A 14,334-nucleotide genomic window follows, 5' to 3' on the forward strand; every position below is an offset into this window, starting at 1 on the left:
GAGTAAGCATAAATTATTTTATAAGTGGGAAGATTTTGAGATGAGCCAAATTTTCCATGTTGTCCTATGAATTTGCATCCAGAAATGTGGTATCTGGCAAAGACTGAGTTGGAGTGACTTCCCACAGCCCAGCTACTTGACTCAGACTAAATTCTTTTCTAACACCAATGTTTTACATTCATAAGAAACTGGTTAAAGAGCTATGATGTGCCAGGTCCTGGAGATAAAAGGTGAAGAGTGGTCTCTGCCTTCAAGAAACCCATATTTAATGTAGGCCTATCTCAGAGGGGTCTAGAAGTGTGCTTCCTGATCCAATGTGGACAAGAGTTTGGGGTTTTACACCTACTTTCTTTCTATGCTTACGGACAAAGGTTCTAAACCATGAAAAACTATGCCATGTAATAATAACAATAACAAAAATAGTCTCTTTATCAAGTGCTTTCCTTATGCTTGGCACTTTCTTCAACCCTTTGCAATCCTTATCTCACACGTCTAAGATAAATGCTAGTATTATTTTTGTTTCACAGAGGAAAACACAGAGGCCCAGAATGGTTAAGTAACCAGCCCAAGGTCACCACGCAGTTAATGTTGAACTTCATTCCCACAGAGGCTGGCTCCAGAACCCACTATCTTAACAATTCTGGCATACTGGCACTATATCACTGAAAATACATTTTACTAAAGTTTATCTTAATACCTTTTTAAAGCATTCCCTAAACAATTTTTAAAACCACTTATCAAAATATTCTTTTAAAATTCCAGGCTTCTGAAACCATGTGAAATGGGGAACATAAAAAATATCCATGAAAAAGTCATCCATATACCATGCTTGCATGAGAATCTTCAGGGGAGAAAAGGCTGTCTGTGCTATCAGAATAGCTGATCCAACATGCAATATGTTTCTGGATCTGGAGAGATGGCATCATTAGCTAATTCTGCACATGTGTTGTCCCATCTCTAATGAGAGAGATTGGGCCAAATAATCTCTAAGGTCCTTATCAGCTCTCACATTCTGTGATTTACTGAATTCCCACGGAAGGCGGAGCTTCGAGCCATGTCCAGACTGCTCTCCAGCTTACACTGATTATGCTCAGCCAGCCCCTAAATCCATCTAAAGTTGCTTTTGTAAGTCCAGGCAACTGTAATTCAGGAACCTGAATTTCATTGTCTTTAAGTTGGATCCCAACTTATTTCTGAGAATATGTAAAAAGCATGACTTAATATTAAGTGATGCTTACTCAGTAACACAATCCCTGGGACCACAGAACAGGCCTTGGTGGAAAACTACTCTTATTGCTCAGGTTACACACTCGAACATGTCATTCCATTTAGTTTCCTGTGTTAGGTACAGTGTTTCTCACTTCTTCTCCAGTTGTTAGTCAATAGGAACCTTAGTGCCAAAGGTAGAGAGGTGAATATAGGACTTATATGGTGAGGAAGGCATGGACCCTTTCCAATAAAAGGAGTGTAGTTAAGAATTCCTTGTAAAAGAGGCAGTTGTTTCATGGAATCTAACCCTCAAAACATCAGCAGAGGGTACTATTGCAGGAGAACATTTATGAAGCAATATGTCCTCCAGGCTCTGATTTCAAAGATTTCCCCAGAGCTCCTCTGAATTCTCACAGGTTCTCTATCCTCTGAATAGAGAAAAGAAATGCACTTGTACATTAAATGCATTCTATTCTTTCTTAAACAGCAATACTATGAGGTGCCAATAACAATGAAGTCTGTGTTTGATCTGATCGATACTTTCCAGTCCCGAATCAAAGATATGGAGAAGCAGAAGAAGGAGGGCATTGTTTGCAAAGAGGACAAAAAGCAGTCCCTGGAGAACTTCCTATCCAGGTACATCACCTTTGGAGTTGCGAAAGAGGAAGGTGCAAATTTGTTCTGAGTGAGCTCATGAAAATGCCAAAGACACACAGAGCCCACATGTGTTTACAGAGAGTAACCCCCACTGGAGAAAAACCTACCCATCTTTGACCACTGGGATTTGTCTTGTCCTGTTGAAGTGTCTCTGGCTATAAGGCTGGCTGGGTTCAGCTCCAAGCATCAGTGTTGATTTGGTGGCTCTGGATAGTTCTTTTCTCCTTTTTTTTCTTTTTTTTTTGCTCTTTTTTTTTGTACAGAAAATAGAATCCTGACCTCCCAAGAAGGTTAATTTACTCAGTCAGTAAATCTGGAGATCTCTGCATGTAGCATTTCTATTTTGCATATTTATTTATTAGGCCCCTTCTGGTTCCAAACAGGATTTGGCACACTGTGCTTGATTTTCCGCTTCCTTCCAACTCTGCAGGAAACAACAAAAGCCCCACTAAGACCTCAAAAGGAGAAATCCTCTTGACCCAGTTTCATGAATTTTTCGACAGTGTCATTTATTGAAGGCCATCTTGTGACAACCCCAGTGTCCATGGGGGAGGAGCATACCCAGAGAATAGTGTAAAAACAATCTGTTACAGGACAAGGGTCCCAATCCAGACCCCAAGAGAGGGTTTGTGGATCTCGTGCAAGAAAGAATTCAGGGCGAATCTGCAGTGCAAAGTGAAAGCAAGTTTATTAAGAAAGTAAAGAAATAAAAGGATAGCTACTCCATAGACTGAGCAGCCCAGAGGGCTGCTGGCTGCCCATTTTTGTGGTTATTTTTCGATGATATGCTAAACACGGGATGGATTATACTTGCCTCTCGTTTTTAGACCATATAGGGTAACTTCCCGACATTGCTATGGCATTTGTAAACTGTCATGGTGCTGGGAGTGTAGCAGTGAGGATGACCAGAAGTCACTCTCATCGCCATTTTGATTTTGGTGGATTTTGGCTGGCCCCTTTACTGGAAACTGTTTTATCATCAAGTTCTTTATGACCTGTATTTTATGCTGACTTCCTGTCTCATCCTGTAACTTAGAATGCCTTAATCGTCTGGGAATGCAGCCCAGTAGATTTTTAGCCTCATTTTACCCAGCTCCTATTTAAGATGGAGTTCCTTTGGTTTAAATGCCTCTGACAAATCCACTTTTCTCCCTTCTCCTTCACTCCCCCGATGTAGGATGAAACTTCTACAGAGACTTTGGGGCCCTCGGAGGTGCAAAGTTGCAGAAAACTATACACAACAAACTTACAGAGGTCCCAGTATAAATGCCACTCCAGCTATACTGTGTGGTTAAGGGGCTCCAGAAACCAAGCAAGCATGTAATACACATTTAGTGCTTGCACCTCCAAGCCAAATCTTTACTCATGTCGCTAAAAGCACATTCTCCATATATGAGACAGAGCTTTAAGAAGGATATAATTAGGAAGTGGATAATCTGAATTTCTACAGATTTGTGAAGCTTGGGTCTTCTAGGAAGTAACATCATGATATATAAAGAGCACAGAACTTACCATTCATCCAAGTTTCGAGTCTGCAACTTACTCACTATGTTGACCCTTTTCAATTAACCTGCCTGAAAAATCTCTCACCCATAAAATTAAAAACGATAGCAAGCAGCTCTATCTCCATCCATCTCCATTTCACATAGCCATTATACCTGTGACCACTTTTTGTGTGCTAATCTCTGGGCCAAGCACTTCACCTTCATTGCTTAGTTTTACCCTTACAAGAATCCCATGATCTAAATACTGTGACTGTTGTCATGTTGCAGGAGAGACAACTGAAGCCAATGGAGGTTAAGTAACTTTCATCACTGAGCTAGTGTCAGCTCTAGGAGTCAGTACCCTGGGACAATTTGACTCCCCAAATCTACCTTCTCATCTTATGCTCCTTTTGAAAATATGATGTGAATTATTATTAGTTCTGAACCTAAAGGCCTAGAATTTGAAGCAAAAGTAAGAAACTCTTAAAACCACAGAATTTCAGCTCTGAAAGGAACCCAAGGCTCTTCCTTCATCCAAATTCTCAATGCAGTGCAAGTATCCAAAATGGAAATAGAAGGCATACACCTTCATAAGGACTTAAAATCAACTCAGCCTTAGGGTCAGCCTCCACTGAGAAAGAACTCTGAACTTCACTGGACAATGGCTCTTTGTCTGGTCTCGGGGGTACTAAAACACCAACTTCTAATCCCAGATCATGACTTTAGGTGACGATAATTGAAATAAATGTATTAAATGTATAATGCCTATGTGAAATGATAAAGTTGTTTAATTACTGGGTTTATAAGCAAGATCAAACATTATTCAAAGCCCTCTTAAAAGTGATGGCAAAAATTTGCTGGGTTATGAATTGGAAAATAAAATTTAGAAGCCTAATTCAGAAGTTTTTTCTTTTCTTTTGCTCTTGACGTGCTTTTGTTTTTTTCTTTTTAAGGTAGAAATTCTTTAGAAGTTTATTTTTGATTTTAACAGTGTTAAATATATTTCAAGTTATAAATTCAAGATCTCAGTTCCAAAACTTCTGAATTAGGCTTCTAAATTTTATTTTCCAATTTGTAACACAGCAAACTTTTGCCATCGCTTTTAAGAGGGCTTTGAATAATGTTTGATCTTGCTTATAAACCTAGTAATTAAACAACTTCATCATTTCACATAGGCATTATGCATTTAATACATTTCTTTCAATTATTTGAAATTAAACAAACAAAATCTTTCTGAGTACTTAAAGATCTGTAAGTTTAATAAGTTAATTTTACAAATACAGTGAATCTAATGTTCTCTCAGATATTCCAAAAACTGCATACACTGTAAGATTTCAACTTAGCCACACGTCTAAACCAATCACTTAATTACACATTCTTATTTGGAGTTTCAGGTTGTCATTTTATTAGGCCAAATTCTCTTAAGCTTCACAATAATATAAATTTTATATATATGCATAATATATATATAACCAGAATTATATATATATATACAAACATATATATAATACTAATACATAATTACTGTGTTACTATAATTTTGATTATTTGGAAACTTTTTCTTCTGAATTCTAAATCTTCCAGGGTTAGTGATCTATCCCAGTAAACTCAGGTTGCCCACCCTATAAAGCAGACAGTTATCATCCAGTTCATTGATGTTACTTAAAACCAGAGATTTGTCATGAGACTGGCAGTTACAGACATCCTCAGAGATTCTTCTTAGCATCCCTAGGTAGACTGTCTTTTTATAACCACTATGTCATGGGTTTCAACATTTTAAAAGGAAAGCTGACATTATCTCAGTTTTCTTCATTCACAAAAGCTTGTAATATTCCTGTAGGTTGATTACTTAAATTTTGTATTTTTTTGATTCTTAAGAAATGTACAAATACTATAAAGTCTTTTGAACTAGATAGGGTCCTAAGATGTGTAAATGTATTTTCCACCTAATGTAAGAGTTTTATGGGCTCTTATCTTCATTACTACTATAGGAATATACATCTTTCATGGATATTCAGAGATATATATAATTACAATTTGGATGTCCCATAACGGTACCTGACTTGTAGTCACAACTCATAAAATCATTCTGCTAATAATCGTAATTTATTGGAAGGATTAAAGTGGAATAGTGTACTACTTAAAGACACGAGCAAGACAAAATGAGTTCGACTCCAGGTTCCTCCATTTACTAGCTGTGTGACCCTGAGCTAATTACTTAACTATTCTGGGCTTCAATTTTCTCATTTGCAAAATGAAAATTGTAAGTGTATTTTTGTTTAAGACTATTGTGAAGGGTACATTCAATACTAAAGGTGAAGATGGCCCAGGACCTAGTACAAAGCAAGTAGTCAATAAATGCTACTTATTAGTAGTCCTAGGATAGTTATTCTGGTCCTATAGAGAACTTTCCATCAAGGAAGAGTTACCAGAAAGAGATTTAGTAAATACTCCAGAATTGAAACCCAGGCAAACAGAAATGAAAAAAAAAAAAAAAAAAATTACAGTCCTGCGATTAAACCAGTATCCAAATGGGAATTTTCCTTCAAATTTGCTGAGTGGTTGGTGGGTTTACACAGGCTAGTTTCAGCTGACCGGACTCTGAAGCCAGTCTAGTCTTCAATAGCATTCATTTGGTTCAGGGTATAATCACCTTTCCCTGAGACAGAAGCCCCAAAGAGTGGGCAAATGCATACTAATCTGGGCATGCCAGTTAAGAGAAGCAAACACATTCATAGCTTGTAAAGTTTTTATTTCCTGGGAAGCTAAAGTGACAGAAAAACAATTTGTCTAAAATAAGGGTCTGGGTCAGTTTCACAACTCTTGTTACATCTTTTGGAAGTTTCCTTCCGTGTCATGAGCTGGGACCTTGTATCTTAATGTGAAGGTCTGTGGGAAGCTGAATCATGACTTAGGGGAAATGACCTTCTCTTAGTTGTGTCTGGGACAGGGAGTCTGAGATCCCATCCCTCTCCAATCAGGACTGCATTCAGTGTGCACATAGGTAAACAAACTAAAATAGACCTCACCCAAAATAGCTCCTTCCAAGACACCCTACAGCTCTGTGTGAGGCCAGGAAGGCTGGTCTGGTTTGGATGCTGGCTAGGGGGCCAGTGCTGGTCTGGCATGCCTCCTAAGGAAGCAGGAGAAGTACCTGAGACTGTCATGTTTGTGATCCGACAGCAGTCACTGTTCCCTTCCTAAGAAACATTGGATAGTGTCAGAGGCTCCTCTCTTGTCCTTCGTGCCAAACACATTCAGCTCCCTGTCCTCAGTAGAGATTTTAGTTTTTCTTTCCCTTAAAAAAAAAAAAAAAAAGCAGAGGAAGTGAATGTAACGTCACAGCAAGCAATACTTGGCAAACTTTGCGACAGGCATCCATTCAGAGGTTGTATTTCATCAAACTATCATTTTCTCTTATTCACCCAAACCACTATTCCCTCAAGAGGCCATTTTCTTTGGGGTTGAAAACTCTCATGTTCACTCCTGATGCTAGAAGGAGCACAGGGATCAAAGCCATGAATAAAATTAACTGGATGTCAGCTCTATGAGTGCACTAACACCCTGCAGTCACCTGCACTGAAGGCAAAAAGCAAAACTCCAGTGAAGATGAAAGTTGAGACAACTCTATACAGTTGCCCCTTAGATGCATACCCTCTCTCCTTTATACCCTCTTGCAGACCCTGAGAGCAGCAGCCAAAATATGTCTGAGGGTAGTAGATCAGGGAAACCACTGGACCAGGAGTCAGAGAAGTGTCTGTATTTTGGTAATGCTTCTTAGATTTACTAGTTGGGCAAGTTATTCACTTCTCTAAGCCTTGTTTTGCTATCTGCATAATGGGGAAAATAATCTGCAGCCTCACTGAGCTCTAAAGAAGAACCATATTGCGTTGGTGAAAGTGAGCTATAAAATGATACACAAACCTAAGGACTGAATAGGTTATTTGATGGTGCCGTGATGGATGATGTCAATGTCTGTTAATGAATTAAGTTCTACATCTAGAAGCCTGCAGATTAAGACATAATCTTCTATATCCGTGTCATCATGTAGATAACTTGCATTGATAGGTTTGAGAATTGAATTCTTGTAACATTCCTGTGAACAACATACTGCTATTTTTGATTTTAAAAATAAGGAAGGCCGGGCACAGTGGCTCACGCCTGTAATCCCAGCACTTTGGAAGGCTGAGGTGGGCGGATCACGAAGTCAGGAGATCAAGACCATCCTGGCTAACACAGTGAAACCCCATCTTTACTAAATATACAAAAGAATTAGCCAGGTGTGGTGGCACGCACCTGTAGTCCCAGCTACTCGGGAGGCTGAGGCAGGAGAATCACTTGAACCCGGGAGGCGGAGGTTGCAGTGAGCCGAGATCATGCCACCGTACTCCAGCCTTGGTGACAGAGTGAGACTCTGTCTCAAAAAAAAAAAAAAAAAAAAGGAAAAGAAAAGAAAAGAAAAAAGAAAAAGAAATAAGGAAAAACTGAGACTTTGGTGAACTGAGTGATACACTCAATGACACCCAAAAATACAAAAGCCTTTTCTACTACTCTACTGTGTTGGAACTGTAAAAACAGAAACTAAGTTTACTATACATTCTAAAATCTTATAGTTCTAGGCTTAATATCATTCCACTTCATAGAAGTACTTTGTAAGCATTGGCTCTTATTCATAATAGGGTATATTTTAGAAATTGCATTTGCCTCTGGAAGAACCACTGGCTACTGAGGAAGGTACATAGGGTTTTGTTTTTCCAGGAATCCTCTTTGAATCTTTAAACCACTCTTTCATTTTCCTTTTTCCTGTCACTGTAATCTACTTAAAATTCAGTTACCTTTTTCTACTCTATCTCCTATCCATATATTCATTTCTTAACTCCCTCTAAACTCTAGCAGTAACTCTACTAAGACCAGTTCTCTTCAGTTACCTTCTGAGTTTCTCATTTCTGTTGCTACAGTCTAATGTACAATTTTGGCCTGTCTTCATTGCATCTGAGAGTTTGTCTCTCCCCAAGTGACCTCACTAGGCATGGTGACCACAGACTCATACTTGACACGTCATGCAAATGCCAAGGCAGAAAGACTGTGAAGTTACAACAGAAAAACTACAAGAGTGTAGCAATGCAGTTTAATGGCTTTGAGAAGCTATGGGACAGTTCTAAGCATGTGTTTTTTTTGTTTGTTTTTTTTTCTGGGCACAGAAAAAAATTGCTAGCCTAAGTCACTCTGGTTTCCTACACTGGTTTCTATTGTTTGAAGCAGTAAGGAATAATGGTGTCCTGCTTTTTTTTCCAGGTTCCGGTGGAGGAGGAGGTTGCTGGTGATCTCTGCTCCTAACGATGAAGACTGGGCCTATTCACAGCAGCTCTCTGCCCTCAGTGGTCAGGCATGCAATTTTGGTGAGTGGGAAGCCACCTCATTACTGCTTTCCCATACCACTCTCCTCCCGGTCAATTCTAAAATGGAACATAGAACCTTAGATCATCAAAATGATTCCCAGTTCAGACTGTTCAGGTTTCCAGACACATACTCTATTATATTGAGTATAAAGTTGCTTTTAGACTAGAGCTTTAGTCGACTGTGGATTTTTTTTTCCCTCAATATTCTCTCCTCTCTAGTTCTTCATTCATGTGTTTGAAAATATCTTCTGATTTACTTTTAATGATCTGTATCATTTGTCTTCAGTATTTTTTTTTATTTGTCTCACTTAGGTATTATCATTCACTTAAGGAATACTTGAATATCTACTTACATACCATCATTGGATACTCCATAGATTAAATGTCTTTTTTTAAAATAGGAGTGGCTCTGGGAATTAATATATTAATTGAAGCAGACTATATTGTCCTTCTCTTAAAAATGATTTTTATCTTCAAAACTCATAAGACTTAGTGAATGAATTTTATTAAAAAATGATTTTTATAACTGAGCACTAAGAAAGTAGCAAGATGTCTTAAATAAAACCTTATTTTAAAGACAAGCAAGCCAAAGAAAAACATAGTTTACTGTTTTTTTGTAGTGAATCGCTCAGTATTTTGAAAACGAATATATGCTTTATTTACCAAACATTTTTATTCTAGTGTCCTGAAGGAGCTAATATCATTTTGGACATGGATATATAGGCAGTAAAATGAATAGTATATAGAACTTACTACTAAGTTCAATGATAAATCAAGGGGATGACTACAATTTCAAGAGTAGAAGTCATGAGTGAAATCTCATATGAGATATGCCTCTGCAGAAGGAGAATTTTGAGAGATTCATTGGGCAGGGGCAGGGTCAGGGGGAAGTAGCTAAGGGCAACAAATTTAAAAATTCTCCAGTAGAATATAGATGAATCACCATTATTTTGATGCCTCTATTAGGAGGAAGAATCATCTACTAGTTACAAAACTGTGCTTGATTTTTTTTTAAAAAAGGGAGGAATGTAAGTTTTGTAAAGCATTAACAGAGCCAAGGTCCTTGTTATGACCTAGTATGTGTAAATTATAAGTACATTTTAATTTTAAGATATGAAATAACTCAAAGGAAGGCCAAAACCAAGCTCATAATAGTAAGAACAATAGAAAATTCAGAAATTTTTATTTGTACTCCTATTATCAAGGTTAATAATTTAAGACTTTATATTAACATATAAATTTGATTGTGCCAGTATTCTTAAGTTCACTTTATTTATAGCCACCAATGTTGCCAGTTAAGATAGAAGTTCTTACAGCAGTTAAGAACCTTTACAAAAAAAGTATAAAGCCACAGTTTGTTAATTTTCCAAAGATGCTTTTGTAGCAGCTATGTGGTGGTACTTTATTTTTAAATCTCTGCACACAGATCCTATGTCACATTGTGAAAGCAAACCCTTTTGTAATATACCCGAAACGTGAACAAATCATGTTCACATTTATTAATTAATGAATAATTAAATTGATGATCTTCCCTTTTGAAAACATGACTAATCAATATGTAGAACAGAATACTTCACTTCTCTGGGAAAAGAGTAAAGGTGAAAAAATATTTTCTTGAATAGCATTGTGCCTAGATTTTAGCTTCACCTTAGAAGTGCCCTCCCATGGCAGTGTTCAATTTTCTCTCCTGGACAATAAACAGCACCAACAATCTTATTATTAGTTCCAAGTTATTACCCTGACTAGGTTGGGATTTTATTTAAAACCATGAAAGCTTGATATGATGGCTTGACAGTCCCTTTGTCCTCCTATTTTCTTTCTCCAGAATTCTCTTCATGTGCACTTCATCTTCAAAAGAATTCCAACAGGCCGGGCGCGGTGGCTCAAGCCTGTAATCCCAGCACTTTGGGAGGCCGAGACGGGCGGATCGGAGGTCAGGAGATCGAGACCATCCTGGCTAACACGGCGAAACCCCGTCTCTACTAAAAATACAAAAAAACTAGCCGGGCGAGATGGCGGGCACCTGTAGTCCCAGCTACTCGGGAGGCTGAGGCAGGAGAATGACGTAAACCCGGGAGGCGGAGCTTGCCGTGAGCTGAGATCCGGCCACTGCACTCCAGCCTGGGCGGCAGAGCAAGACTCCGCCTCAAAAAAAAAAAAACAAAAGAATTCCAACAAGCTACCAAGGCATGACCTTCCCCCATGTCCTGAAACTTTAGCAGAGGATATGAAGGCAAGCTGTGCTTGCTTAAATGTTTTGCCTTTGAATCCTCTAAATTAGTGGTAAAAAACAAACAAAAACAAACAAACAAACCATATCCTTTAAGCCAACACGGTTTTGTGTGAGAAAGCAGAACAATTTCTTTAACCATCACAATTGATGGAGTCTATAGTCTTTTCTCTGAAAGTTAAGTTAGCCATAAAAGCTGTTATAAATTCACAACACTAACTAGCTTAGATCAGCTCAGATATTTTAATGTTCCAATGGCTTCATCTTTTCTTTCTTTTCTTTTTTTTTTTTTTTTTTTGTCATTTAGTAGAATGAGAATCACAGTTGGTCTTCTTCGAGGTTTTGAAAGTATTTGCTTCCTTATGGTAAAAATTTTAAATGGATGATTCTTCTCAATCAGGTTATGCTCCATATTCTTTTTAAATTTAAGAGATTTTTAATTGTCAGATATCAGGGCTTTGTGGAAAATGACTTCTAACCCTTTCCTCTAATTCTATGGTTTTCTTTTTTCTCTCAGGTCTGCGCCACATAACCATTCTGAAGCTTTTAGGCGTTGGAGAGGAAGTTGGGGGAGTGTTAGAACTGTTCCCAATTAATGGTAATGTGTTGTTATTTTGAAACAGTATGAACTAGTGTTAAGTTCAGTTAAATTACATTAAGCTATATGCTAGCAGTGGGTGTATCTCTAAGGTGAACAAAGTTCACTGATTCCTCCTCCCACTTCATGTACTTGTGCATGTGTGCATGTGTGTGCATGGGATATGGAGAGGAAGGGGTGTGGAGTACAGGGACTTACATTATTTCTAATATAAACCATTCAAAGTAACAGTAAAACTATCCATTTTTCTTAACTAAAATAATGCTTTTGGGGGGTCCGTATAGGCCCTTATGGTTTACAAAGCATTTTCTTCTATTTTATATCATTTAATTCTCACAATAGTTTTGTGAGGCACATAGGTCATATCTCGTTGATTCCCTTTCAACAGATAAGGACATACACTAAAAGGCTCAGAGAAGCCAGGCACGGTGGCTCATGCCTGTAATCCCAGCACTTTGGGAGGCCCAGGAGGGCAGAACACTTGGGGTCAGGAGTTTGAAACCAGCCTGGCCAACACGGTAAAACTTGTCTCTACAAAAAATATAAAACTTAGCCAGGCATGGTGGCATGCACCTGTAATCCCAGCTACTTGGGAGGTTGAGGTAGGACAATTGCTTGAACCTCGGAGGTGGAGGTTGCAGTGAGCCGAGAGCACACCACTGCACTCCAGTCTGGGTGACAGAGCAAGACTCCATCTCAAAAACAAAACAAAACAAAACAAGACTACTGACTGAGGTTTCAGAAAGCAAATTCAGTCCTTTCTTCCAAGACCAAGCTCTTTAAATAAAATAATGTGTGTAAAATACTTAGCAGAGTGTCGAACACAGCAGACACTTTTCTCCTTCCCCTTTATTCTTATCAGCAGCTCCTTTTCTCCTTCCCCTTTATTCTTATCACTATTCACAATAGTTTAAATATTCATCTAGATCTTAACGGAATTGGTATTTTCACTTTTAACAATGAAATAAGCTTTTTATTATAAAGATGTGTCAAAAGGAAAGCTGTAGTTACAGAGAAATAACTAAGCTAATTGGAAATAAACTTAGAAATGTAAACTATATAATCCTTGCTAGTGACAAATTTTAAAGAAATTAATCTTGCCAGAATTAAATTAAGGAATTGGTTTCATACTTTGTAACATTCCTACAAAAGACACATCGTGTGCCCCAAACTTTGACCCTAATGATGTTGCAGAACAGCAGGGACATTTAATTTCTAGTAGAAAAAGCCCCAGCAAACTTTTTAAATTAGATTTTGAACTAAAGAGAAGAGGCTCATGGGTCCTCCCTATTTGCGCAGTGATTTTCTCACACTTTAATGTTTTCATGGGCTCTGTTTAATGCACGAACAATAACTATTCCAATGTTATTCTAGGGAGCTCCGTTGTTGAGCGAGAAGATGTACCAGCCCATTTGGTGAAAGACATTCGTAACTATTTTCAAGTGAGCCCGGAGTACTTCTCCATGCTTCTAGTTGGAAAAGACGGAAATGTCAAATCCTGGTATCCTTCCCCAATGTGGTCCATGGTGATTGTGTACGATTTAATTGATTCGATGCAACTTCGGAGACAGGAAATGGCAATTCAGCAGTCATTGGGGATGCGCTGCCCAGAAGATGAGTATGCAGGCTACGGTTACCATAGTTACCACCAAGGATACCAGGATGGTTACCAGGATGACTACCGTCATCATGAGAGTTATCACCATGGATACCCTTACTGAACAGAAATATGTAACCTTAGACTCAGCCAGTTTCCTCTGCAGCTGCTAAAACCACATGTGGCCAGCTCCATTCTTCCACACTGCCTACTACATTCCCTGCCTTTTTCTTTCAGTGTTTTCTTAAGATTAAATAAATAGTAAACTTTCACCTATTCATGAGTTATTATTGAAACCTTAAATCATAAAGACATTTAAAAAAATTGTTTTTCTAACTGGAGGAGCTCTAGTGCTAAGTAATGGTACTGAAAATGGATATGATTTTCCTTTACTTACATAAAGGACCTTATTTGGTATGTAAAATTTTATAAAATATGTATTTATAGCTCTTTTTCTTATTTTTGTATTAATTGGTAAGTGAAAACTCTGTTAAAGATCACACCACAAATGTTTTCAGGAAACATCTGAAAAGATAAAACAAAGAACAAGTAACTTTCAATACTTACTGAAATTGACACTTTTTGAAATGCCAGCCTGAAAATAATTAAGATATCTCTGCTTTGTATGAGTTTCTTTTATGAAACTTGATACCACAGGAGTCCAGTGATATTGGTCACAAAAGCCAGAGAAAGTACCAAGCCCAGCTTTGTTATCATAGCCACTTTCTGCCCAGCTTCTGTTATTTTTAGTGTTTTTTCAGATATAAATCGGGGTCCAGGAAATCCTCACCAGAATCTGGCACTGCAGCCAGAGGTGACACTTCCAGAGTTCTAGTAGGCTGCTATGGAATTTCTGGCATGAAAATTCTTGACCCCTCACACTTTACCCCCTGTACAGCACAAGCATACCATGGAGATATTACAGGATCAGTTCCAGACCACCATAATAAAGTGGATATCGCGATAAAGTGAGTCACACAAAATTTTTGGTTTCTCAGTGCATATAAAATTTATGTTTACACTCTTTTGTAGTCTATCAAGTGTATGATAGCTTCATATCTTAAAAATGTATATATTTTATTTTAAAAATACTTTATTGCTAAAAATTGCTAATTATCATAATCTTTTTGCCTTGATGTTGATGGCTGCTGAATGATCAG

At 38.0% G+C, this 14,334-nt stretch overlaps 1 protein-coding gene across 2 annotated transcripts in view; it reads left to right on the forward strand.

Moving 5' to 3' along the window:
* The window catches only part of CCDC80 (coiled-coil domain containing 80), a 36,890-nt gene extending 23,276 nt beyond the window's left edge, over positions 1-13,614 (forward strand). The window contains exons 5-8 of one of the 2 annotated variants that reach the window (XM_033211287.1): positions 1,697-1,845; positions 8,646-8,749; positions 11,497-11,577; positions 12,952-13,450. In XM_033211287.1, the coding sequence (XP_033067178.1) occupies positions 1,697-1,845; positions 8,646-8,749; positions 11,497-11,577; positions 12,952-13,298 (681 nt within the window). In that variant the 3' untranslated portion in view covers positions 13,299-13,450. Of the gene's footprint in view, positions 1-1,696; positions 1,846-8,645; positions 8,750-11,496; positions 11,578-12,951 lie in introns of both variants that reach the window. The other variant, XM_033211288.1, reaches the window with a different exon arrangement.
* Positions 13,615-14,334: the final 720 nt, after the last annotated feature.

The sequence above is a fragment of the Trachypithecus francoisi genome, unplaced genomic scaffold (assembly GCF_009764315.1).
Source record: "Trachypithecus francoisi isolate TF-2019V2 unplaced genomic scaffold, Tfra_2.0 Lachesis_group0, whole genome shotgun sequence".
Taxonomy (NCBI): Eukaryota; Metazoa; Chordata; class Mammalia; order Primates; family Cercopithecidae; genus Trachypithecus; species Trachypithecus francoisi.